This window comes from Micromys minutus (assembly GCF_963924665.1).
Source record: "Micromys minutus genome assembly, chromosome: 17".
NCBI classification, from domain to species: Eukaryota; Metazoa; Chordata; class Mammalia; order Rodentia; family Muridae; genus Micromys; species Micromys minutus.
In genome coordinates this window covers 34,374,128-34,400,980 of record NC_137952.1, presented here as the reverse complement: position 1 = coordinate 34,400,980, position 26,853 = coordinate 34,374,128, and the positions used below count along the sequence as shown (strand labels likewise).

General features: G+C 49.8%; 1 protein-coding gene and 1 pseudogene across 2 annotated transcripts; one reads left to right on the top strand and one right to left on the bottom strand.

The window, feature by feature from the left end:
- Positions 1 to 3,679: 3,679 nt before the first annotated feature.
- On the bottom strand, positions 3,680 to 4,199 carry LOC308432020 (PEST proteolytic signal-containing nuclear protein-like; annotated as a pseudogene). Its single transcript has 2 exons — positions 3,991 to 4,199; positions 3,680 to 3,891 (listed from the first exon to the last, which is right to left on the bottom strand). The product of its transcript is annotated as a PEST proteolytic signal-containing nuclear protein-like (transcript).
- A 9,224-nt stretch (positions 4,200 to 13,423) lies between these two features.
- PROM2 (prominin 2) lies at positions 13,424 to 26,091 on the top strand (the record flags this gene model as incomplete). Its single annotated transcript, XM_080930822.1, has 23 exons — positions 13,424 to 13,694; positions 14,206 to 14,255; positions 14,593 to 14,795; positions 14,889 to 15,009; positions 15,197 to 15,260; positions 15,515 to 15,604; positions 15,921 to 16,123; positions 16,467 to 16,541; positions 17,712 to 17,775; positions 17,982 to 18,141; positions 18,430 to 18,582; positions 19,444 to 19,567; positions 19,995 to 20,086; positions 20,224 to 20,308; positions 22,146 to 22,292; positions 23,186 to 23,257; positions 23,872 to 23,964; positions 24,094 to 24,147; positions 24,405 to 24,485; positions 24,665 to 24,733; positions 25,392 to 25,481; positions 25,634 to 25,740; positions 26,028 to 26,091. The coding sequence occupies exons 1-23, from the start codon at positions 13,439 to 13,441 to the stop codon at positions 26,089 to 26,091; spliced, it is 2,517 nt and encodes an 838-aa protein (XP_080786948.1). The 5' UTR covers positions 13,424 to 13,438.
- Positions 26,092 to 26,853: the final 762 nt, after the last annotated feature.

Genomic DNA, 26,853 nt, shown 5'->3' with positions numbered 1-26,853 from the left:
AACCCCAGCAAGACCCCTGTGAACAGAGTACCCCAGGGAGCGTGACAACCCCCACCCCATCCACAAAGAACCATATTAGAGACTGACTTGGTTGAACCTGAATCCTTGAGCAGACTCTGGAAGCTCAAGAATATCTGCCTCCGGAATTCACCTTTAGATCTGCTGCCCTGGCTCCTCAGAGACCCTGGGGCCAAGGCCTTCTCCCTGCTGCTTGGGATCTGCATTGCCCATTGCTGCTCAGCCTCTCCAGGCTGCCTGCTACCTGCTGAGGCTTGCCCATGCTGGAGCTCTGGTATCTGTACTCACCTGCTTATCGAGTTCCTGCTGTGACAGGCAGCTGCTACCCCATTTTGCCAAATTTCCGTGCACCCGTGCACTGGCTACCCCATCTCCTTGAGCTATAGTCCAAGCCCACTTCCTGACTGAGCTCAGCTCATCTCTCTTCCTTTCCGGGCCATGTCTGCTGACACCTCCATATCAGGGGTCCCACCTTCATTTGGGCACATACCTTCCTCACCAAAGTGCATTCCTGGACACCCAGATGCCATCTCTTCTGCCAGCTTGCAGCCAGTCACACCATGTTCCCGCTCTGGGCACCACTATCTATCCGGGTGGACTTCCACCTAAAGACTTGACCTTGAAACCAGTCTCTTCGTTTCCTGTCCTGTGCCAGAGGGGTCAATGCTTCCTCACCCTCCCTAAACACAGGCAGTGGGCTTTTCTTCTCAGTCCGTGGAATTAGAAGTAGATCTGTAAAGCCGGAGGCCAAACCCCAGAGGTCAGCAAGGTCCAGCCTCCATTTTACTCTTGGGAAGTTGAGAGCCTTGTAGTTAATGGGGGCAAAGGTATGTGGTCAGTGAGCTGGCTATAGGAGGCCAGCTTGGACACAGAATGGCTTTGAGTGCACCACACCCAACTCCCAAAGTGACAAGACAAGGACCAGGCATGTAGAGGTGTCGGCTCTAGCCCAAAACAAAATTGCCTTGTGTTTACACAAGTGTGGGCCTTCGCCACCAAGGTGTAGGACAGGAGCAAGACTTAGCAAACTGCTGCTGTTTGTCTGCCTTCCCTTCAGAGTGCAGGCATTCAAACCTCGTGGCTGATGGGATGGTATTGAGAGATGGGGCCCCAGACTCAGTTGGTTGGCAGTGTTTGCTGGGCGTTTGAGAAAGCGCTAGGCTTAATCCCAGCACATCAAAACTGGACAAGGGGATGCATGCTGAGAATTCCAGCAGGAGCTGCAGAAATCCAGTGTCATTCTCTGCTACATAGTAAGTTGGAAGTCAGCCTGGAATATATGAGGTCCTGTCTTGGAGGTTGGGGAGAGAGATTAGAGAGACGGTTCAGCGGTTAAGAGCAGTGGCTGCTCTTCTAGAGGTCCTGAGTTCAAATCCCAGCAACCACATGGCTGCTCACAACTGCCTGTAATTTCACTTCCAAGTGATCCGTGCCATCTTATAACCTCCATAAGCATCAGGTGTGTGTGTGGTACACAGACATACATGTAGGCAGAAATACCCATACACATGAAATAAAAATAAATACCTTAAAATTAAATTTAAAAAAAAGTGGAACCTTTAAGAAAAGATGAAGGACTTTGATCAGGAATGGATGAAGATCTTATAATGAGCATCTTTAGGTTAAACAGGGTTTAACCAAATAATAATCAAAAGGGTTTTCAAGGGAGCCAGTGGGCCTCAGGGCTTCTCCTGTAGAGGGTCACACAGAGATGATGCTCACATGCTACACAGCACCAGACACCCTGGGAGTGACATATGGATGGGCTGGTGGAAATGACATGGATTGGATGGTTTTATCATGCCCCACCCCATGGCAAAGACCCTTCCTTCTCCGTGAGCTACAGTTGGGTAGAGCTGTTATCCGCACCTGGGACTCTGGGCAGCCTTAAGAGCAAATTTTAACCGAAGGATAAAGGTTTGAGAGCAACTTCTCAGAAAGTTCCTTCCATCAGGAGAAAGCTCAGCCCCTCACAGTCTGGAATGTGACAGCAATGGCTGCAGAACATGTGGACAGTTTTCTCCACGAAGATTAGACACAAAAGTGTGTTCGTCACACTTTTCTAGGCTGAGAGATCCAAGGTCAAGGTGCCACCATAGAAGACCAGCTGGGAGTGGAAGAAGGCAGGCCCTGGCACTCTGTGGCCACCCACAGTGGGCTTCCCTGCAGTTTCACTGACCTACCCTCTGCAGGGTTCTCACCCAGCCCACACCCTGTGTGCCTTGGGTCTTCGGGAATGAGTACCTTTGCCACTGTCTTAGTCAGGGTTTCTAGCCCTGCGTCATGGCCAAGAAGCAAGTTAGGGAGGAAACGGTTTATTCTGCTTACACATCTATATCACTGTTTATCACCAAGGGAAGTCAGGACTGGAACTCAAGCAGGTCAGGAAGCAGGAGCTGATGCAGAGGCCATGGAGGGATGTCACCTACTGGCTTGCTTCCCATGACTTGCTCAGCCTGCTTTCTTATAGAACCCAGGTCTACCAGCCCAGGGATGGCACCACCCACAATGGGCTGGACCCTCCCCCCTTGGTCACTAGTTGAGAAAATGCCTTACAGCTGGATCTCATGGAGGCATTTCCTCAAATGAGGCTGTGATAACTCTAGCTTGTGTCAAGTTGACACAAAATCAGCCAGTACAATTGACCCCTTGTCAACTTGACACACAAACACATCACTACTAAGTCTCAACCCTCACTTTCTTATTCATCTCCAAGATCTAAATAACCTTGAGAGTACCATGGTCTTTACAAATTCTTACATATTAAAATTGCAATCCTTTTTAAAACATCTAGCCTCTTTTAAAAATCAAATTTTACAATTCAAAGTCTCTTAACTGTGGGCTCCACTTCTTTCTTCAAGAGGAAAAAAAAATATCAGGGCACAGTCACAATCAAAAGCAAAATCAAACTCTAACTCTTCAGTGTCTGGAATCTGCTCATGAACTTCCAGGGTCCTTCAAGGACTTGGGTCACTTCTCCAGCACTGCCCTTTGTATCACACACACCTTGTCTTCTAGGCCCCAGCTGCCAGTTCTCCACTGCCACTGCTGCTCTTGGTGGTCATCTCATGGTACTGTCATCTCCAAAACTACTGTCAGTCCTGGGGCACTAATTGCAACTGAGGCTGCATCTTCACCAATGGCCTTCCATGGCTTCTCACAATGTTGAGCCTCAGCTGCTCTCCATGACCCCCTCATTCCTTCAAAACCAGTACCACCTGGGTGACTCTTACACATTACCAAGTCCAGCCACAGCATGAGGTACAACCTTGGCTATCTTTGGAACATAGCCTCTTTGTGCTCTCACAAAACAGTTCCCAGAAGATTTCACCTCAATGATGCTGGTCTCTTCTTTTCTTTATTTTTTATTTTTTGAAAGGTACCACTTCTGGTTTCTTTATTATTTGTAACCTTTGGAAACTAATCATGTGAAACTACAAAATTAGCAAATGTCTTGAAATCTGTATATAAAACATAAATTGCCTCTAATAAACTCTCATTTATTAGTGTACCACTCAATCTTTAAAAAAAGAAAAAAGAAAAAAGGGAAAGAAAAAAAAGAGGAAAGAAAAATGGCTCCAAAGCTAGTCTTACACCATTCTTTGCAGAAAGGAGACTGCTCCTTCTACCTGCACCCACCCACACCCCAATCTCAGAGCACTTAATTGTCTTGATCGTGGATGTTTCCAAGATGAGATTTTATATTTCGCTTCCACAGCTTCTGGTTATCGGAAAAGCCATGCTTTCCTTTATTAAAGGAGTTTGGTCCGGCTGATGTTGGTGTGTCCCTTCCAATATTCTTCATCCTCATCTTTGCTTCTGGAGGCATTTCTTCTGGCTCACTATCTTCATCTTCACTGAAAGCTGCTGCTACTGAAGGAATTTTTGGAGCAAGAGTTGGAACTGTTTCCTTAGGCTTACTTGCTCCTAGTCTAATGGAGATGGCGGATGTTTTCCTTGCCGTCTGACTACCTATGGCAAAATCCAAACTTGGACATCTTTGTAGGCTTTGTTGGGAGGTCTACAACTTCGTCTTCAGCCAATTGCTTTTCAGCGCTGCGACTGGAACTTTCCCCTCCATTACTGGGAGAAACAGTCTTAGTTTTCAGAGGTTTTTCTGCTTCTTCTGCGGCTCGCTGCGGCTTCTCAGGCTTCTCATCTCCCGCCTTTTTGTCTGCCATCTTCCCCTCCGCAGGCTGGTCTCTTCTTAATCACCACTAATTTCTTAGCTCCAGATGACCAGCACCAGTAGTCCCAGTAATGCAAAGGTTTTGCTTTAGTAGTTCTGGTATCTTCTTAATCACAGCTGATTCTTCAGCCCTAGCTAACCAAAACCACAGAATTTTCACAATCAAAATAGCAACAACCCTGATAACAGTCTTTAATCTTTCCTCTGAAATTTCACAAGCCAGGCCTCCATCTTCTGCACTGTTCTTAACATTATCTTTCAAGCTCCTAGCTCTTAATATTCCAATGGCTCTTCTAGAACAAAGTTCCAAAGTCTTTCCACAGTCTGCCCCTCCCCCCCACCAAAACATGGTCAGGTTGTTACAGGAATACCCCACTCCTGGTTCCAATTTGTCTTAGTCAGGGTTTCTATTCCTGCACAAACATCATGACCAAGAAGCAAGTTGGGGAGGAAAGGGTTTATTCAGCTCACACTTCCATATCACTGTTCATCACCAGAGGAAGTCAGGACTGGAACTCAAGCAGGTCAGGAGACAGGAGCTGATGCAGAGGCCATGGAGGGATGTTACTTACTGGCTTACTTCCCCTGGCTTACTCAGTCAGCCTGCTTTCTTATAGAACCCAGGTCTACCAGCCCAGGGATGGCACCACCCACAATGGGCTGGGCCCTCCCACCTTGATCACGAGCTGAGAAAATGCCTTACAGCTGGATCTCAGGGAGGCATTTCCGAAAATGAGGCTCCTTTCTTTGTGATAAGTCCAGCTTGTGTCAAGTTGGCACACAAAACCAGCCAGTACAGTGACTGTGGTCTCAACAGCATAGAATTTCTTAGTTTTGTTTTTTGAAATAGAGTTTTATGTACCCAAGGCTGGCCCCAACTCACAATGTAGCCCATGATAACCTTGAACTTCTGGTTTTCCTGCCTCTATGTTGAGATTACTAGTGGGTACCACCATGCCCAACTGTAACAGCTGGCATTTCTTTAGGTAAAGGCATGTAACCCAAAGCCTCTCCACATTTTATATCACCACCTCCAATGTTTTGGGGCACAGACAGCTGCACAATTCACACACTACATTGCTACTTCCAGGGGAATGTGCCCACACTCTGTTTTTGAGATGCTTGCATTTCAGTGAACAGTAATTCTGTACCAGATAAGTACATCTGCCCGAAGAAGACCCTCGTTTGTACGTGTGTGCGCATGCATGTGCATCTGGGGTGTTTGCTGTAGAAGATACTGGATGGTCTGTTATCCAAACATCCTCTCTTGGCTTTGACCTTGCCTGTACCCTGCCACATCTGCTTATGGTTATCCTGTGGAGAGCACTCCAATTGCAGGGGGTTGAACTGCACCAGAGGGCAGCCCTGCCTCTGTGGCCAACTAGTATTACAGAGTCTTAGGTGTCTCACCTCATTATCGACTCTGGACCGTGGTCAGCCAATCCATTACAGACTCTGTCTCCACAGACAGTAGAATCTAGAATCTAGGAATCTGTGGTTTGGACTGTCTGCAGGCCTCTGTGTACTGCAGTGTGTTTGAACCCATCCTTCCAGTTGGTCAGGATTCTTTGAGACTTTTGTTATGCCATCCAGGTCTGACCAGTAGCTGTGTAATTAGACATTTTAAAAATAATTTCTAGGTGTTGAGCAGACACAGGCTCTGAGGCAGAGCAGATGGTGGTACCACCAGGAATTTCCTGAGAGAATTGGGGATCTCAAAGCCCCCCCTCTATTTTCTTCTATTTCTCTCTCCCTCCTTTTCTTTCTCCCCCTCCCTCTTTCTTTGTTTTTTTTCTTCTTTCTTTATTTTCATTGGCTGCTCCAAATCTATTTCCCACCCCCCTCTATCTAGGTAGGAAACTCTTTCTGCCAGCCCCCTCTGAAAGAAGAACCTCTGCCCCTATATCCCGTGTCTTTCCCAAGCACACCAAGGAAAGCAAGCATAACCCTTACTAGTCATTCTGTCATTCTCTAGTGTTGAATACAGTCAGAGGACATTTCGTGTTGACAGTGCTCCCGAGAGTGTGAGAGATGCTGCTGACATGATATTGTGTGACAGAACTTTTACTGGGAGATGCAACACACGCACCTATTCAGCCCAGATAGAGAACCCACAACACACCAAGTATGGATACTACCAAAGTCCAACTTGGTGAACCAATGAGTTTTATTGAGGCTACTTACAGGAATATAGGTCAGGAGTTAGGTACAAGGACAGAAATGACTCAAAGACAGCTGTATCACCCTAGCATGGATGACAGCTCACAAAGCTGGGAACCGACTAGCGCACACTGAACAGCCTGCAGGCAGCTCAACAAGTCAGAATGTGTTCTTTCCAAGTGATTCAGTTAATCTACACCTCTTCCAGGCTGCTCGTCTGATTTCTGTTTCTTCTGGGCAGCTGGTTTGGCCTCAGAGTCTGCTTTGCAGCTGGGCTTGTCTGAGAGTCTTCTTTGAAGCTCAGATTTACTCATCTGAGAGGGACTCTGCTTTTATTACTTACTCTGGCAGAAAGGGGCCTAGTGAATCTATTTAGCTTCAGGGACTTCCTGAAGCTATTTGAGTTGTTTACCTTAAGGACCTTCCCTTCAGGGTGAAGTTTCAATCTTAGAGAAAACTGTTAAGCAACATGTGGGCCCAGATAAACCCTTGCACTGGTAGTGAAGGAAGACATGGATTAGAGAAGGTTGCTATGGTTCCAGTAGGCTTGTGTTCTCAAGGGCTCATATATTACAGGGTTGGTCCCCAGTGTGGTGAAGATGGGTTAACAGAACCCTTAAGAGGCAGAGCCCACATGGAAACGACTTAGTCACTGGGACCACTGACCTTCCTTTAACATCACTGTGACCACTAAACAGAAACAAGTTGTTTTAAAGAAGAAAATGGAAATTTCAAATTTTTATATACTGGTACATTTTTCAGGCTATTTTACAAAGAAAACTTACATTGTATTAGTTCGGAACTATAATCAAAGTATATTTATTTAAATTCTAATTTTACAAACTTATGATGAAAGAAATACAAATTTTTATAAATATCTATTCAGAAGAACAACTGTGAAATATTCAAATATTAGCCCCAGATTATTTTTCTTTAAATACATAATGTTCCCAAAGACTTCACAAGAATTCCCTTCCAAGAGCCAACATTTCATCTCAAAAAGGGGCGGGGCTAAGCTCTCCTCAGACCCAATCAAAGATAATAAGAATACCAAGAAATGGAAAATTTCTGTGCAAGGGACTACAGATACCACACAGGTGATCCAATCACCTTACACGACTTCTGTCTTTTAAGTGCTTTATGAAAACTGCCACTTGGATATGAGAGAGAATACTTGCCTGACTGTGGAAATGTGTGTACTGTCCCCCTTCCTCATGGGTGACATGGTCCCTACAACAGGAGCTGGGGAGAGTAGTCACCATCACATTTGATCTAGACAACCACCGCTTCCCTGACAGTAGCTTTTCCTAGTAGTTCATTCATTGTTTCTCTTACTTCCAAAGCTGCTTTTCGATCAGACAACTGGCTGATGGGAGAGGCAACTAATGCTTCTGTTTGTTTATTTGACCATTGCACGCTGGAAGCCTGATCTATCCCCCACTGCACCCAGACACCCAAATCCAGTGAAACACAGGGTCTAACCCCAGACTGCCCCTTTGTCTTTTCTCTCCTGGCTTAAGCTGCTCTGTGGCTACAGTGTGTCAATCACTGCCTTCCAATGCTTCCGGAAAGAGCTCGTTTAAAAAAGTGTGGTGCCTGAGCGCTCTGCCTCCTTCTTCCCCTTTGGATTTACAGCTGCCCCATAAAACATATCTTCAAACGGCATGTCAGAGACTGTGGCTGCCTTTACCCTCTTGGTCAACTCTTCATCTAAAGTACATGTGTCTTCTCTCGTCATTGCTATCTGGGCTCCATCTTTAGATTCAGACAGGTACATACAGATAGCAGCTGATCCAAGGTGTTTTCCCCCAGAGTTTACCACATGACTTGGATGATTTCTTCCTCAGCAGAGTTTTCACTCACCATATTCTCTGGAAATGTGTGTGTGTGTGTGTGTGTGTGTGTGTGTGTGTGTGTGTGCTGAAGACATAAAACCAACCCAAATGTGAATCCCCAAACTTGTGAGAAAGCCATCCCTGTGGGCTCAACGGTCATCAGGAAGCATCACAGCTATAGAGAGACGGCCATGATGTTCAAACCTTGTATGGGGTTGTTAAATTATGGCTCCTCCAACTCCTTCAGAGGATTTCAGCTAATCATGACAGGCCAGCTCCACTCATGGTAAATGAAGGCTATTCACGTCGTCCTGGACCAGGAAGCAGAAAGCAAAATAGGAACTGGGCACCTACATTCCACCCTAACTCGGAGGTTCCAGAAGGTTCTGGAAGCTCTTGAGCAGCACAACTATGTGAGAACCACATGCTTAAAGCATGTGGCAGTCGGTTGCATTTAACATTTAAGCCAAAGCTTTCTTCGATGAGATTAAGGCTGATCTCATGAAGTTAGTTCTTTGAAGAGTGGTTTCTAGTGGCTCATCTCTAGCATGTGTTTATCTCTCTTGGACTCTCAGAGGGGCTCCAAGAGTGCTACTGGGCAGCATGTTGCCCCTCAACCTCAAGGCTCTACAAAATGAACTTCCATTTCTCTCTTCTTCCACAGAGGCTGTGAGAGGAGGAGAGCCCGGCATTGGTATAATATGTGACCTAGGCCCTGATACTGAGCCAAATCTTCCCGTGACTGAGAAAAAAAGAGGCAGCAGAGGAGGCTCTGGGTGACCAGAAGGATGTGTTCCCAAGCCAATAGCCCTGGGGAGGTCCGGCTCAAACCAAATGGTTCTGTCCTTCCATCTGACACTGTTTTTAGGACATGGTGTCATATTCTAGGGACTTAGTTGGCCATGCAGAGAATATAGAGCACACCCAGTGAGTTTGTGCTGTAGGTCTGATGTTTTAGCTAGCCCAGGGCCTCGAGATCAGCTTAGAGGGTCTATTTAAAATTAGATTGCTGCTTCTAGCTTCTTTGCCATGAGTAACCAAGGCTTGGCCATCTCTGCCTACGTGGGCCTTGGCTCCCAACTCTGGCCACTCTAAGCTGCTATGGCCTCTGACTATCTGACAACTTCCAGCACATGCTCAGCAGCTGCACGGAAGTCATACTTAGCCTGAAGTTATTGTCAGGGGCTCTCAAGCACTTTCCTGCAGAGGCCTCCCTCACTCCTGATGAGGAAATGAACACATCCCCAGGGATAGCTGCTCATCCCTTCTTCCGTTTTGCCCCACGTGCTTGACCTCACAGGTTCTCCCTTCCATTCAGAACTTTAGTCTGGGGTTTGCCCATCTGTTCGGCTTATATACTTTTAAATTACATTTGTTCATTTTAAAGGGATCTTACTGCTGTACCCAGGCTAGTCTCAAACTCCTGGGCTCAGCTGATCCTCCTACCCCAGAATTTCTACAGAGGTATGTGCCTATAGCCAGCTTTTCCCCTGCCTGCAGACAGAGCCTTACTCTACAGCCCTAGCTGTTCAACTGTACCATCCTCATTCTTCTACCTCAGCTTCCCAATGTGTTGGAATTGCAGCTGCGTAGACATGCACCACCACTTGAGTGTACCATCAATTCCGGATTCAGATTCTGTGAGAAGACAAGACAATCGCTCAGCTAAAGACAGTGTGCCCAAAGTTTCCAACGTTACGACAGTGTGTAAGGGAACTTGTACAGCCGTCCAGTACTCTATTTTCAGTATTTAGCAAGTTTTATGAGTCATTCAACACTTCATTATAAAAGAGGCTCAACAAGTAAAGGCACCTGCCACTAAGTGGATGGCCTGAGTTTGATTCCCAGCATCTACATGGTGGGAGAAGAGAACCAACTCCCGAAAGCTGTCTTCTGACCTCCACACGTTTCCTATGCCCCCATTTCACAAGTGAATTAATGTTTAAAAACTGAGGAGATGGATAGATGGCTCATCAGCTACTAGTATATTCTGCTCTTGCAGTGGACCTGAGTTTAGTTGTAAGCATCACACTAGGTGGGCTCACAATCTCCTGTACCTCCGGCTCCAGAGGATGTGATACTTCTGGCCTCTGTGGGTACCTGTTGTACTTGTGTACAAATAACAACAGAGAGACATACATATATAATTAAAAAGAATGAAAGGGAATGTTAGGCAGACATGATGCTATACACCTTAACCTGTACTTGGTATGCAGAGGCAAATAGGTCTTTGTGAGTTTAAGGCCTGCTGGGGCTACATAGTTGGAACCTGTCTCAACAACAAGTTGTCTTTTAAAATGGACTTTGTACTGGATGATTTCTTCCAACTGCAAACTACCTTAAATGTTCAGAACCGCATCCTTTTGCCCTGTGAACCCCAGATATGCCAACTACGGCTTGGGAAAAGAAAGTGGTCCTAAGCCAGACTGATGATCCATTAATGGTTCCACTAGGATCTGGCTTGGCTGTGGTACTGGCTTCCAACCTGGAGTCTGACTCGGGGAGATTTCTCTACCTGTCAAATAAATGGGTTATCTTTATCAGCCTTCCTGTCCCCAGGCTGGGAAGAGGCTTGTTTTGTTTTGTTTTTCCTGAGGAAATCTTGCCTTCAAAGTGCTGCATTTTTATTACAGACATTTATGAAAACAATGGTGGCTGGCAGTGATTGTCTTAATTATGATACTTAAGGAACCAGAGGGAGTGGGCAGAGAAGACCTGCTTATTTACCAAATCCTCAAAGGTTCTCAAAGATGCCAGTCTTCACCTGCTCCCTGCCACCCCAGAGCTGGGACAACAGCTTCTATACCCCCAATTCACCCAAGTCAGAACACACACACACACACACACACACACACACACACGCACACGCACACACACACCTCTTTTTAACATCTTCAGTGGCAGCTTCTATTTGTCCAACAGATGAGTTGTATCAGGTTTGGTGAGAAGCTATTTCCATCCTTCGAGACGGGTCTAGAGTTAGAGTGTGATAGCTCGGGAATCATTCCAACAGCCAGAACCTAGGTGGGGGAGAAAGACAGCATGAGCTAGCAGGGAGGGTCAGGGAGGGTCAGCACAGTCAGGGGCTAACTTAGTCAGGTACCCTTCACATACCAGAGCTGTGCTGCAGGGGACATGTGGGTCTGGTACACTGCCTGGGCACTAGGCACCACAACCCACTCCTCACCACAGCCTTGATCTTCATGTCTGAATCACCCTTTAATGAGGTCCCATTTTCAGTCTGCACCCGGTTATTAAGTGGACCACTCCTCCCGTGACTGTGCACTGTTGGCCCCCCAACTCTGAGAGAGCTGTGAGGGTAGCAGTGGGAAGGGCAAGGATGCTGCTGTGAGTTCAGCCCTAACTTAATTGGCAACCCCACCAGGGCAGCCCACCCACCCCACAAACCAGTACTGAACCAAACGGGGCCCCCTTCAGGGGAGTTCACACGTTTCTATTACCTTTTATTTCTAAAGGCAGAATCTCATGTAGCCTGGGCTGGCCTTGAACTTGCTATTTAGCTGCAGCCGACCTTGAACTCTTCATCCTCCGACCTAAATTCCCCAAGTGCTGGGATTACCAGCTCTCACTACCACACCTGGTTTTACCCAACCCTGGGAATGGAACCTCGGAGCTTTGTGCCAGCCAGGCACTCTAACAACCAAACTGCATCCCCACCCCTTCTGTTACATGCCAATTAACCCATGTGTAAGTCACAGAATGGAAGGTGCACACACTGAGCAAAAGAACTAGAAGGAGCCATGATGGGTTGGTGAGATGCTCCGCTGGTACAGGCGTTTGCCGCGCAACACTGGCAACTTGAGTTGGGAATCCACTTTTTAAAGGCCAGATAAAGCCATTGGGGTGACTGGGAGGGTAAAGGTGCTGGTGCTAACCCTTCTGGCCTGAGTTTCATCCCCGAGACTTAAGTAATGGAAGGAAAGAACCAATCCCTGCAAGCTGTCCTTTAACCATCCCACGCCCACACACGTAAACACACACTCAAGTAAATAAATACATGTAACAAAACAGTCGGCTTTAAAGCCAGATGTGGTGACAAGAATCTGCCATCTGGACACTCCCAAGTCAAGATGGGAGGCTGAGGCAGAACTACCCAGAAGCTCTACCCAGAGAGCATAATTCTCCAGAAACTACGAGAAGCCTTGTCTCTCTGCAAGGTGGCTTGGGAAAGTTGTCCCCTGACCTCTATACCCACATCATGGCACTGCTGTAGTCATATAGAGAGAGACTGAGTAATTTTCAAAATTAGTTAAAAATATATTTGTATATTGTTTTATAGAATATAAATATAGAATATATTATATATTCTATACATATTGCCCATGATTCTACTGGAGAAGATCACTGTTGTGTGTCTTCGTGTCATGCTCTGTGATGACTGTTTGTGTTTATTCGTGCATAAGAATCTATCCAGGCCACGGGGACGTTTCCAGTTCACTTCGATGGCTGCCGAGATGTTCTGGAGGCTGTCTCTCGGACCAGTTTGCTTCTGGTGCCATGAGTAATGCTTCAAGAAATATCCTCCATCCATCAGGAGTGTTTCTCCATCACCTGCTCAATTACAGGGTCCCATTCAGTCCTTCACAAATCACAGACCTTTGAAGACACATCTCTGAGCATAACTTGTATCAAGTTCTTCCCCGGGTGACCAGAGGGCAACCCTCTGCGCTCCCTAAGGACAGTGCCTGCTCCAGATTGGCGTGGCAGAGGTCACTCCTGGGGACAAAACAGTGCTCAGAACAAGCAGGGAGAGAGCCAGGCTGGTTTGTGGATCTGGTCTTAGGACCGGTTCATTGGGCCAGGGTTTCACTAGGGGGTCATGTTTAAGCAGCCCTAGGGTTGGGCTTCTGGGGTTGAGTGTGGAAATTTCTGTTTGAAATTGGATCATCCTAGATAATCCAGAGATTCTGAAGGTACCCCTGGACGGGCTCTGGACTGCCGGTGCCCAGCACGTTGGGAAGGAAGAGAAGCACAGACTTCACCGAGAAGGGCAAGGACGGCTGGGCCGGGCCCTGCCCCCTATCCTGCCTCCGCCCCTGCCCTTCCTACGCTCCCGGCTGACGACCTGGTAGCTCCAGAGCCCAAACCTGTCGGGCCGGTTTGTAGAGCCACAGGAACCGAGGGAAGAAGGCTACAGAAGGATGCACGGCCTGTCCCGTGCTAGTCCGCACTGTCCGCCGCCGCCCGAGCCTGTGCTGCCTACCCATCCGAACTCATGACGCGCACGCCGGACCTCAGGGTACCCCTGCTGGGCCTGAGCCTGGGACTGGCCCTGGGACTGGCCCTGAGCCTGCCCGGAGCTGTGGCAGCCGACTGCGGGTCCCTCGGGCGCGTAGAGCACCTGGCATTCGCTCCGGTGGCCAGGACACGAAGGCTAGCCCCCTGTGTCCGCGCGGCGGGGCCCCTGGACTCCCTCTATGGCACCGTGCAACGATTCCTCTCTGTGGTTCAGCTTAACCCCTTCCCGGCGGGTGAGTGTCCCCTCCCCCGCCAAACAGACCTCTGCAGGCACTGGGTCTCCAGCTAGCCTCCTTGCACATCCCTACAGGCACTTGCAGAGTGAGGTTTCTGGTACTTCACAGCCTTTTCCTTCCACGCGTTCTTAGAGCCCACAAGCAGCTCCCCAGCCCTCTAGTTTGACCTTGGGCCAGCTCCTTTCCCCCTCAGTGTGCACGTACATTATGTTAAATCTGGCTCAGTGTCCCAGTGCCATGGTGTCAGGGTTCAGGAAGGCCAGAAGAGGCAGGAGGACCAGAAGGACTACGAGGCCAGCTAGAGAGCCTACCAGAAGGGTCTGGAAAGGTCTATTTGGGGCCTTCTGCCAGCTGCCTCTTCTGAAGCATGATGAAGCCTGAGAAGGTGTCACAGCCACATGGCACTGCCCTCTCTAAGAACCTCCCTTAGCTTGGCAGTGGAGAGAGGCTAGACACAAGGACAAGGCAGTGGCTGTCCCCAAACCCTCCGCTTGCTTCCTTTCCCCAGAGTTGATAAGGACCCTGCTGAATGATCCATCTTCTGTGAAGACAGATGAGGTAAGGAGAGAGTTAAAGGTGCCGGGGACGGGGTGAGGGGCGGGGGGGGGGGTGAGGGGTGAACAGAAGGGGCCACACAAGCTCAGTTCAGCCCACCTTGCTGAGTGTTTACCAGAGTGGGGTCTTAGGCATCCTTTCCCCTCAAGGAGGGGTTTGCCGTGATCCCCAGTGTCTCTAGACCCGAACTGTGTCATCTGCACAATGGTAATTAGCAAGGACACCACTTTCGGTGTCCCATGTGGGTTCCCTGGGGTACACAGGTATTCTCCCCACTTCTGACTTCCACCCGGATAGGTGAAAGGCAGGACGGCCCCTCATGCCTCGCTGCCTTGCCCAGGTGGTTCGGTATGAGGCAGGCTATGTGGTGTGTGCTGTGATTGCTGGCCTCTACCTCCTACTGGTGCCCACCACTGGGCTCTGCTTCTGCTGTTGCCGATGCCGCCGGCGCTGTGGGGGCAGAGTGAAGACGGAGCACAAGGCCATGGCCTGTGAACGTGGCACCCTCATGACCTTCCTGCTGCTGACCACCCTCATGCTTCTGTGAGAGGCTGCTTAGGTCAGGAGGGAGGACTGGGTGGTGGCCCTATGCTCTGCACTGCAACCCCCTCTTTTCCCTTGCCTCCCTCCCTGCAGGATTGGGATGGTCTGTGCTTTTGCTACTAACCAGTACACACACAGTCAGACAGGCCCCAGTGTGAAAGCTGTCCCTGAGACCCTGCACAGCCTAAGAGGCCTGGTCTCTGATGTTCCTGAAGTGAGTACCCTCCAATCCCTCATCTGCCTGTGAGTACCCAGCCTCAAGCCTGAGAACCAGCAGAGCAGAGAGGGTGTCCCTTCCTACCTGTACTTGACTGCCCCCTGATGGAAAGTCCCTGAAATCCCAGTCTGTACTGAGGCTGCTGGAGGACAGGGAAGATGGTTTACTCCCTGTGTTTGCCCAGGAGCTGCAGGCCATGGCTGAACAGTTCTCCGTGCCTCAAAAGCAAGTCTCAAAGGATCTGGATGGTGAGAGTAACAGTTGGCCAACTCCAGGTCCCTCTGCCCTGGCCTTCCTTAGGGAAACCTCTCAGCTCTCTTAGCCTGGACTCCACCAGGGTACCACCTCACAAAGTGGGATCTCCTTGCGCAACAGCCATATTACTGCAGGAAGAGGAGGCAGACGCCACTTTGCAGAGACCACACTGCTTGCTCACGAGTGACAGTGTGGGTGTCCCTGGCTCCTGGGGGACCAGCCCTGCCAAATGCCTTGTGTTATTCAGGTGTCGGTGAGAACCTTGGGAACATAATTCATAACCAGCTCAAGAGCACAGTGTACCCAGTGCTAGCCTCAGTGCACAGCCTGGGCCAGGGTGAGTTGGACCAATGCCCTGTATGTGGGTGGGTCCAGCAGGTGTCCTCTAGGAGCCAATTCTCCCATCCCCCACCCCTGTATTTCATGCACTACCCCAGCCCCACCCGAGTCTTTCTCCTCCCATTATTCAGGAATCCTGTATGTGGCATCCCTGCCTATCTCCTGGCCTCATGTGCCCCACGGCAGTTTCCATTGTGGCTATAGATGGTTTATGTCCCTTTAGCCAGGAGGAGGGAGTATGGCACCTCTTTTTCCCAGGTTACTGAGGGCACTAGGAAATGAGGAGATCCTCAGGCCTTGTGTGACTCTCTTAGCCCTGCAGGTCTCCATAGACCACCTGGGAACCCTGAACACCACCTCAGTGGAGCTGCAGGAGGGCCAGCAGCACTTGGAACCACCTGTGCAGGCACACCGGGAACGCCTGCTCGCCCTGCTTCAGGAGAGCTGGTGCCATGAGACCTGCAAGGGGGTCCTAAGCCGGGCCAGTGCTCTGCAACTGGGTGCTGACTTTAGTCAGGTGCAGACTCTAAACAAAGCCACTGGGACTTAGAAGGACTGGTCTAGCCAGCACCCTTGGAACCCTCTGGCATCCTAGTGACCAGACAACTTTCTTTCCTTGGGCTATTTCTTCCTCTCCAGAGCTCCCAGGGTTAATGAGCCTTCATTCTTAGAATAAGCTGAAGCTCTCCCTATGCCACACACTGAGCCCCAAGATTTGTGTGTATTAGCTTCTTAGGCTCTGCCTCCCAGAGTGCTAGGGACTCTGGTCTCCGTTTTATGTCTGAGGATACTAAGGGTTCAGCAGCACCTCCTTCCTCATATACAGATATTTCTCATGTCACAGACAGTCCTTATTTCAGGTGCCCCCTGTGGATGATGTCCTGCATCGACTGAAGGGTGTCCCAGAAGCCAACTTCTCCAACATGGTCCAGGAGGTAAGTCCTGTTTTGGTTTCCTAGGCTTTTGCTCCATCCACCTGGGAACTAACGAGGGGGAAAACCTCAGTTTCACTCCTGGAAGAAGAACCCAGTTAGGCTGGGCAGTGGTAGCTTTAATCCCAGCACTTGGGAGGCAGACACAGGCAGATCTCTGAGTTTAAGGCCTGCCTGGTCTATAGAGTAAGTTCTAGGACAGCCAGGGTCATGCAGAGAAACCCTGTCTTGAAAGACCAAAAAAAAAAAAAAAAAAAAAAAAAGGAACCTGATTAAATTGAGTCCACCCAGGGCTGGAGAGATGGCTCACTGGTTAAGAGCACCAACTGCTCTTCCAGAGGTCCTGAGTTCAAATCCCAACAACCACATGGTAGCTCACAACCATCTGTAATGAGTTCTGATGCCCTCTTGTGGTGCGTCTAAAGGCAGCTACAGTGTACTTATATATAACAAATAAATAGATCTTAAAAAAAAAAAACAAAAACAAACAAACAATAAAAAAAACAATTGAGTCTACCCTCACCCCGTGATGGCCTGGGTTAGAGGTTCATTGTGCCAGTCCCCACTGCACATAGTCAGATAGGAGAGGCTGATCTGCAGCTCTGAAAGAGTTGGGCTCCCATACAGAACAGGGGTCTTTGGGCCACAAGGGAACAGGTGCTTTGGCTGTACCCGAGAGGGCAGGTCTGCTCTCTGGGTGGAGACAGCCAAGGCAGGGATGGTAGGTACCATGTGAGTCAGAGCCTGGGACTCAGGGCCTGGAGTTGGAGAATAAGTGAATCAGCTGTGCTGGGGGCCTGGGAAGAAGGAAGCCAGACTAACACAGACGGAAGGTTGGAGCTGGACTAAGGGCGTAGAGCCTGCAGTTAGGATGAAATGGATGCACAGTGTGAGCCCTGAGAGTCAGGGCTGTCTAGGAAGTGGCTTCGAGTAGAAGGGGGTGAAGGAGTTCGTAATGTACCGTGTGTGTGTGTGTGTGTGTGTGTGTGTGTGTGTGTGTGTGTGTGTGTGTGTGTGACTTGAATCAGGCAGGAGAAGCCATGTTTGAAAGGACAGGAGCACTTTCTTTGCTGGGAGCACTGAATAGCAGCACCCTCCCTCTGAACCTGCGACTTGAAGACCTCAAGGTGGAATCCCGGACAGCAATAGACACCGCTTTGCTTGTCTCTGCAGGAGAACACCACCTTCAATAGCCTCCCGGTTCTGATTCAAATGCAGACAGCCAATGTGGTCAATGGTGAGGCTCTGCTTGGGGGCCTGGCTGGCTGCCTGGAATGCCACCCCCAAAACACACCCCTTCCAGGGAGGCTTGCTGAGAGAGGGGTTGGGCAGTGGTGGGGAGGGCTGACTTCTCTGTCTGGTGGACTCTCTGTGAGTCCCAGAGATTTGGCCCTGCCTCCTGGGAGCCCTCTTTATCTTCTGAAACCCCATGGCTTTGGGCAGATCTGAGAAAGGCACTGGCTGAGCAGCCTGAAGGTGTGAGGATGCTGGCCCAAGCATTCCCAGGTTCAGAAGCAGCTTCCCGCTGGAGCCAGGCACTGGATGAGCTGGAACAGCGCAGCCGCCCCTACTTGCAGGAGGTACAGCGATATGAGACATACAGGTGGGTGTTGCTTTGAGCCTCCATTTATCCATAGTCACTTCCAACCTGACAATACCACTGCCTTCCCTTTTAAGCCAAGAACCCTAACCCCTATCACTTTCATGTTTCACCAGGCTGCTTATGCCCAAATCTGAGCCTGGGGGACCGTGTAAAAGATATGAGACCTCAGCAAATGTTCACACACCTACTTCTAAAGATCCAGTCTGGTGCTTAGAGTCCTAGGTCCCAGGCCAACCCTCTAGTACCAGATGGCTTCCTTCTCAGTGAGCCCTTCTCTCTCTGTGGCAGGTGGATTTTGGGATTCGTGCTGTGCTCTGCCGTCCTGCTTGTGGTGATCTGTAACCTGCTGGGCCTCAGCCTAGGCATCTGGGGGTTGTTTGCCAGGGAGGACCCCAGCCACTCTGAAACCCAGGGCGAGGCTGGAGCCCGCTTTCTCATGGCGTAAGGAAGGGTTGGGGAAGGGACATAGGCCTCACTGTTGGGTTACCAGATTCTTCCTGGTACAGCAACAGGAATGGAGTCTGGCAAGTCAGGAGAATGAGCCTTAATGCTGACCTGGTCCCCTCTCCTTGAGTGACTCTGGGTAAAGCAGTGATCTCCCTGGGTTTCAGGGACCTCGGAGAGGGTTGGGCTGAAGAAGGAAGAGCAACACCAATAGTAACTACAGTACTCTCATCAAGCCCAGACACAACTTCAAAATCCTTAACCCAACCTCTAGGCACTCCCAAAGCCATCAATGGAAGCAAAGGCAGAATCTGTTTGTCATCCTTTATCTAGATGGCCTTTAAGGCCAGGACTGCTACGTATTATTAGCCAGGCTGTTTATACAAGGTCAAAGGGATTAGTGTAGAGTTGGAATCCACCCCACGTTTAACTCTCCAGACCTCATGACCTGGCATGGGGCTCTGCCAACTCACAAAGACACTCTGTAAGTCAGTGACACCGGCCAAAGGGTCCTTGCTGCTCAGCGTCTTTAGAGTGTTAATAGGTAGATGATAGTGACTACATAGAAAGAATGGGCTCTGGAGCAGGTCACTTCCGTGAACCCTAAGTTCAAATATGGCTCTTTGAACAAGCAGATGTCCTTCCTCCAGGCTACCATGGCAACAGAGCCCAACAGTAGGATGGGGATGGATAATGAGGATGCCAAGGTGTTGCCAGGAGTCCGGGGTTCCCTTTTACCCAGGAGACATGTCTTGTTGCCAACTTGTGCTTTATGGTGGTCCCGGGATGTGGATGGGGATGAGTATGGTTCAGGCCAGTCAGCTTCCACATTCCTTCAACCGTGTCTCTCACCTCCAGAGGCGTGGCCTTCAGCTTCCTCTTCGCAGCCCCCCTCATCCTCCTCGTCTTTGCCACTTTCCTGGTGGGTGGCAATGTGCAGACGCTGGTGTGCCGGAGCTGGGAGAGTGGAGAGCTGTATGAGGTGGGCCTGGGCCTGTTCCAGCTCAGAGGGAGCTGAAGTGAGCTTGGGCCAGGAGACTGAGTCAGGAGGAAGTGCGAGCCAGAGATGCAAGTGGGAGATGGGGACAGAAGGAAGGAGGATGAGATGGGGGTGGGAGATAGACACTCATGAGCCCCTAAGGTGCTCCCCAGCAAGGACTCCAGGTAGGGGCACCTACACCCCCTACCCCAACCCTGAATCTAGGAAGGATACTGTACTGAAGGTCCTGAGTGCATCTTTGGCAGTGATGCAGGTGATCTCCTTATGGGACAAAGTCCCCATAAGAAGTCAGGGTTTGGAGTCATTTGAATTAGAAAGCAGGTTTGGTTGGAGTAATGGGTGACACCAAGCATTAGGGCAGCCTTGCCCCTCACCTCTATGTGCTCCACTTCTTCCTGCCCACCTGCAGTTTGTAGACACTCCGGGGAACTTGCCTCCCTCCATGAACCTGTCCTACCTTCTCGGCCTGAAGAAAAACATCAGCGTCTTCCAGGCCTATCGGTGAGTGGGTGTCCTGGAACAGGGACTAGGGTCTGGAAAGGGAAGAGAGGTGCAGAAGTGGATGTCTCCTTCGGGTGATGCCAACCCCACCTGCCATCCCTGGTGGCTCTTTGTTGATATGTATCTTTCTTCCCCAGACAGTGTAAGGCAGGGGCAGTACTCTGGAAGGTTCTCCAGCTCAATGACTCCTATGACCTGGATAAGCACCTGGATATCAAACAGGCAAGGAAATGTTTCAGGAGTTCGCACATCCCTTTCTTTTGTTCTTCTGGGGCACTGCCTCTGATCTAAAAAAGAAAAAAAAAAAAGCCTCTTATCAAGGTACCCAAGCCAGAGATCTGAGCAACCAACTCAGGGCCTGGCCAGGGCTTGAACTCTGGAAGATTCTAGGGGTATGAGAGTCACCCTGGGTCTCTCTAAGCATGTGCTTCAGGGGAAACTGAACATAGCACAGGTTTTGGGAGGAGAGGGCTGTAATGGAGAGGGTCCTGATGGGAACACATACCATGTTCTAGCTGGGAGTAGCGTGGGAGTGTTCCTGAGTCAGTGGAGTGACACCAGTGGAAATCTCTCTGGGAACCTTGCTGAACCCTCAGAGACAGTTGCAGTGGTAGATTCTGTCCCCAAAATCTGACCTTGGAGTTTCAGGCTGACTGTCCTCCCAGGATTCAGGTGGCTCATTTGTTGGAGATGGTGCAGGTCCTGGGTGCAGAAGTTTGCAAGGGAGAATGGGAGGGATGGAGAACAGAGGCACTTGTTCAACACTGACAAGAGAGCCTCAGAACCTGGGCCCGGGGATCATTTTAGGATTCGGTTCTAAAAACATATGAAATATGCCTTCTTTTCTCTCTCCATTCCTAGGTAAAGTGGGGAGAGAGCCTTGAGGAGCCATTCCTCTGAGAATGACCTAGGAGACAGGAAACAACCCCTAACACACACACACACACACACACACACACACACACACACACACACATTCTGGCTAGCACTCTTGTTGCCCATACAAATCTTACTTATCTTGTGTACCCCCCCCCCAAGAAACCTCTTGGATTCATCTCTATCCCTAGTTATGGGGTAGCACAATCAGATAAGACCAGTCCCAACTCCATGTCTTAAGCCACGACCGGGGATGTTAGCTTAATGTCAGCATTTTTTCCCTCCACTGTCTTTAACAAGAGACAGTTGCCCCTTGGCTGGAGGCTTTTCAATAGGGTCCTGGGTACAGTGGACCTCCAACCCTGCTGGCTGAAAGTTATCTTAGCCTTAAGTATTATCGGCCCCAGAGAAAAAGTCCAGTTTTTAGAGAAGTTTGGACCAATGAGGCTTCTGGTTCTGAGGGACTAGGAAGTGCTTTGAGGTTTCATGGTATTTTATCAAATAGGACCTTGAAACAAACTTCTCAGAAAAGGCAACTTATGCACAGAACAAGAAGACAAAATGTGCCATCCAGGGCACCAGGATGTCTGCTGCTTCATGTCCCATCCCTGTCAATGACAGCTGGGGAGCCCTCTCCCTGGAGGAAGGTTGCCTAGTTATATGGGGAGAGGTGACCAAAGATGGGCTGCCTTGTCTGATTAAAGTTGAATGTCATGACCACAAATGCCAGATGTCTTTCCTGAAAATGTGGATGTATTCATTCATTCATTCATTCATTCATTCATTCACCCACCCACCCACTCACTCACTCACTAGTCTACAAACTTGTATTTCATCTACCACTCAACAGACTCTGAAGATGAGAGTATTTGAGAGTAGAATAGTCAAAGTCTCCGATAATTCTGTGCTGATGTGCTTGGATTAACAAGTCTGGGAACAAGTGATTTTAGAGTATTAGGTGCTGTGAAGACCTTACTACAGAGGACGTGATAAAGAAGTCCCAGAGAGCTATTTTGTATCAGCTCTCCAGAGGAAGTCTGTGCTACAGCCCAGTTACCACATGGTTCCTGGAAGCAGGTTGGATCTCTGAGTAGAGAGGTCTCTGAGCCCTAGAGATCCAGGTAATAGCCCTTAAGCCAAGCAACCAAGCTCAACAATGTCCCTCATCCTGTCTCCCCCCCAGTATACTCACAAGCTTCAGCAGGATCTCCAGAGCTTCAAAGTAGATGTGAAAGATCTAGACCTGTTGAGCCCCGCTGCCCGCAGGGACCTAGAGGCTTTGCAGAGTAGTGGTCTGGAGAAAATCCACTACAGAGACTTCCTTGTACAGGTTAGTGAGGGGGACACCTGGTGCCCTGGCAGCATGTGGCACCTCGTGAAAGGGCCATTCTAGGCATGTTTTGCATCTCTCCAGCTCTTTCCACTCTCTCTACCCCTGGGGCTTATTTCCTGTTAGGGACCTACAGGCACTTCCCCAGGTCCCTCAGGCAAGGGCGTGTGTCGCTGTTCGTGGTCCTGAACACACTGCTATTAGAATGGTGGTGGTGTGACACTGACTTTTTCTTTCTTTCTTTTCCCACACATATGGGTGTTTTTGCCTGCATGTGTATGCCGTGTCTATGCAAACAAGAAGAGGGAAGCTGATACCATAGAACTAGAGTTTCAGATAGTTGTGAGCCACCATGTGGGAAATCCATCTGGGGACTTCTGGAGCAGCCAGTGCTTTTAACTGCCAAGTCATCTCTATAGTTGGACAATGACTTTCTTCCACTCATTCCAGGGGGCACCTTTTTGTTTGTTTGGTTGGTTGATTGCTTTGTTCCATTGGAAACTCTGAAAGACTTCGCAGCTTCAGTTCAAACTCAAGATGACTCCTCATAATGGACTTACTGGGGCTGGGGCTATGGCTCAATTAGTAAAGTTCTTGTTTATTATGGGTAGAGCCCTGAGTCTTGTCCCCAGTACTGCATAAAGCCTGATGTGGTAACACATGCCTGAATCCCAGTGCTTGAGAGGCAGAAAGAGGAGAACGTGCAAGTTTGAGTTCAGCCTAAGCTATATGAGTACGCCCTTCCCTGAGATAATAGAGAACATGAAGCGGGTGGGGGAAACGAATGGGTGTGGTTGGTGCAGGGCACATTTGACAAGTCTAGAAACTCAGAGGCTGAGGGTAAATAGGGACATCTGAGTTCAGCTTTTTTGGTGTCTCCTGTCTTTCCTCAGATCCAGAAGCCTGTGGTGAAGACTGACATGAGACAGCTGGCACAGGAGCTGGAAGGACTGGCCCAGGCCCAAGTAAGAAGGGAGCAGAGACCCTTTAGCCAGACAGCCATCAGGAAGAAGATCTGGGCAGGAGGGGCTAGGAATGCTGGGATTGGAGAGGGGGCAGGGACAAAGGCCGGGGCCTGAGGGCTTTTAACCCTGCTGTTGGGCTTATATGGCTCTGCACCTTCAGTTCCCATTCAGGCCCTGCTGCCGATCTCCTGTGGTCTTGTGCGGGCCATTTCAAATCTGCCTCTCCATCTGGAGACTGTCCCAGGCTCAGATCAGATGAAGTATCTGGCCTAACCTCCCACAGCTGGGCCAGCCTCAGAGTCCACTGTGACGGACACGTGCACTCAGTAATGGAAGCCACGCTGTACTTACAGACATCCCATGTTCCTGGAGTTCCCTTTAAGATATCTTGGCCCTGGGAAAAGCAGAAAGCATTGCCCAGTTCTAACAGTGGCATCTACAGCTTACATTTAGTGGCATCCTGCTTGCGGCCGACCTATAACAGTGAAAATCCGAGCCTGGAGGGCTTTCTGTCTTTGAGCCCAGCACCTTTCACATCTCTTTACTACATCCCCTTGATGGTCTGCCCTTCCTATTGGGGTGGGACCTATTCTGATCCTTTTGTCTACCCTCAGAATGACCCTTTACGGAAGCGGCAGCTACAGGAAGAGGCCAGAGAACTTCAAAGCCTCTACCAGGAGAAGGTTGCCCCCCAGGAGAGCCTTGTGGTAAGTTTTGAGGGATTCTGAGTCCTGAGGAAGGGGGGAGAGGTAATGGAAAAGAGGGCAGTGAATGGAAGGTGGGACAGCCACATTCTCCATTTCTTGCCTGTAACAGCCTTGATTCTTCCTCCACAGACCAAGCTCAACCTCAGTGTGAGGGCGTTGGAGTCCTCGGCCCCAAATCTGCAGGTGGCTAATGGGAGTTGGGGGTGGGGGTGAAGGTCAAAACAGGTGGGCAATAGAGGAAAACAAGATGGCTGCTTTGAGATCTCTGCTCTGTCCTGTCCCAGTAGAAGGTGAAGGGGGCAGGGTCAGATCATTAAGGATCCCTTTCTTTGGCCTCTGGGTCCAAGAGCCTGTCCCTCCTCCCTTAAGGTGGTGTGTGGTATAATGTAGGGTGGATGGTGAGTGGAGAGATGGCTAAGCTGGGCTCTCATCTCCCGCAGGTGGGTACTTCAGACATTCTTGACAGTGTGGCCCGTCTTAAAGGAGAGCTGCCTGCTCAGCTCAACCACATCCTCAAAAATGTGAGTTGAGGGCAGGGTGTGGCCTTTAAACCAAACATGAAGTGTCTACCCCAGGCTTTCTTCAGTTCATCTCTCAGTGTGGCTCCCATGACAGCCAGGCTTGCTCCGATGACCCCAGATATGGAGGGCTGAGGAGAGGCAGGACCCTCGCCAACCCAGGGCTTCTGTCTTTCCTGCAGGCCACTGAGTGTTTTCTGACCAGGGAAATGGGTTACTTCTCTCAGTATGTGACCTGGGTGAAAGAAGAGGTGAGTGAGGGAACAGAACTCCACCTGGGCCTCAAAGCATACCCAGCCCAGTGGCCCAGCGGTGGAGCCCTTCTGTGGTACCCTAACTCCCAAACCTGCCATCTGCATTCTTGCTCACAGAGTGAATACTGCCTACTCCACTTGTGCCCCCAGCCATTTCGTGAGGCCCAAGTATGGACTAGGTTGGCCATAGCTTTCTAGAGTATTTCATCTACACTTTGCCCCTCATGCCTCCCCGTGGACGGGTCCCTTTCCCTGCTTTTTTAAGGCCAGCCATCAAAGCCCACCTCCTCCTGCACATCCTGTGGGCCACAGCTTCTGGGAAAGGCTTCACAGAGCATTGGCTTACCTTGGGTGTTGCACAGACATCTGTGTACGTATGTGCACATGCTTGTAAAGTCAGGCTTGTGTGTGCCTCTCCAGTAAGGATGGCTTAAAGCCATGGTGGGGGACACAGTGAGACTTTCACATAGGCTGGCTAGTAGATGCAAAAGGGGAGAGCTGAGCGGGAAGTTCAGCGTCTCAACCTTCCTGCGGCCCCACAGCTGTTATGCTTGTATGTGAATCCACCACTCTGTGTAAGTGTGAGGTGTTCCTCGGAATATGGGGTAACCATCTGTAGGTCTAGGTGCCTTCACCTCTACCTGCCTCACTATAGGTGACTCAGCACATCGCCACCTGCCAGCCCCTCTCTACAGCCCTGGATAATGGTCATGTGATTCTGTGCAACATGATGGCTGACCCCTGGGTGAGTGTCCCCAGCCCACCATGGATACAGAGCAGAGGGAAGAGGGCAGGAGGAGGGCAGGAGCCCAGGCATGTGGAGTACGTGTAGGGCACAGGGGTGGTGGAAAGGAACCAAGTCCAGCTCAGTGAGCTGACCTCATGGCTCCTGTCCAGAATGCCTTCTCTTTCTGCCTGGGGTGGTGCACCTTCTTCCTCATCCCCAGCATCATCTTCGCCATCAAGACCTCCAAATACTTCCGTCCCATCCGGAAACGCCTCAGGTGAGGGGCTGCCAGAATCCCAGTGGGCATCAGGTTTCCAGGAATTCTTTACAGCCACTGGGCTACATCCTGTCCGGAAACCTCCCAGGGAGAGAGCTTCTGGCCCAGCTCTAAGGAGTTCCGGGGCCTGAAAGTTCCCACATAAACCTGCCATGTGTCTTTCTTGCTGCAACACATCCACTTGGGGGAATAGCTAGGACTTCTTATCCTCTGGGGGATTCCGGGTGTCCCTGCATCAGGGCTGAGGGTCTGTGCTAAGGTCTCAATTTACTTCTGTGTTGTTACAGCTCTACCAGCTCTGAAGAGACACAACTTTTTCATATCCCCAGGGTCACCTCCCTGAAGCTATAGAACCCAGCGGTGAGTTCCACCCCTCCATAATCCCTCAGTGCTTGGGCTGAGGGGTAAAGATTTGGAGTTTTCAATATATGCAGGAGGGGGCAGAAAGGAGTGAGGTCTTGGTCTGGTTGTGGATGAGACCAATCCCACACCACCTGTTTCCCTTTAAATTTATAACAGGGTAAGGTGATCCCTGGGAGCTTCCTGTCCTTCCTGTCTCAGCCCGGACCAGAAGACATCTGTAACCTCTGTAACTAGGCTAGCCTCTAGTGCTGGGCTGCCCCTTCTATTTCTCTGGCTTACCCAGTACCATGTTTGCACTCTTTCTTCTCGTGGCCCAAATCATTCTCAGTCTTTACTGAATTATGGAGCTAACAGGTTCTTCTGGGCGTCTATCCCTGACCTCCTCACTGTGGTATCTCAGCAACAGAAATGGCCTCTTCACCACTCAATGGCAGTTCTTTCTCCAGCCTTTAGACAGAATGCAGACCCCTCCATTTGTCCCCTTTCTTTCTCCCCTCTCCTATTTAAGCTTCTTTCCCCTTGTCTAAGTTTGGTTCCCCCAACACCTGCCCTAACATCCTTCTTGTTCCCTCCCTAGCCCATTGCTTGGTTTCTCCATGGAGGTCCTGCCTCCCTCCTTGTCGCCTTTATCTTGTCCTTACTACCATCTTGCTGGCTCCCAGACCTCCCTGCACAGAACAAACATCATGGTTGAAGTCTTGACCTCTGAGCCTTCTGCAGCTCTACTTCTGGATCTCCTGTTCCCAGTGG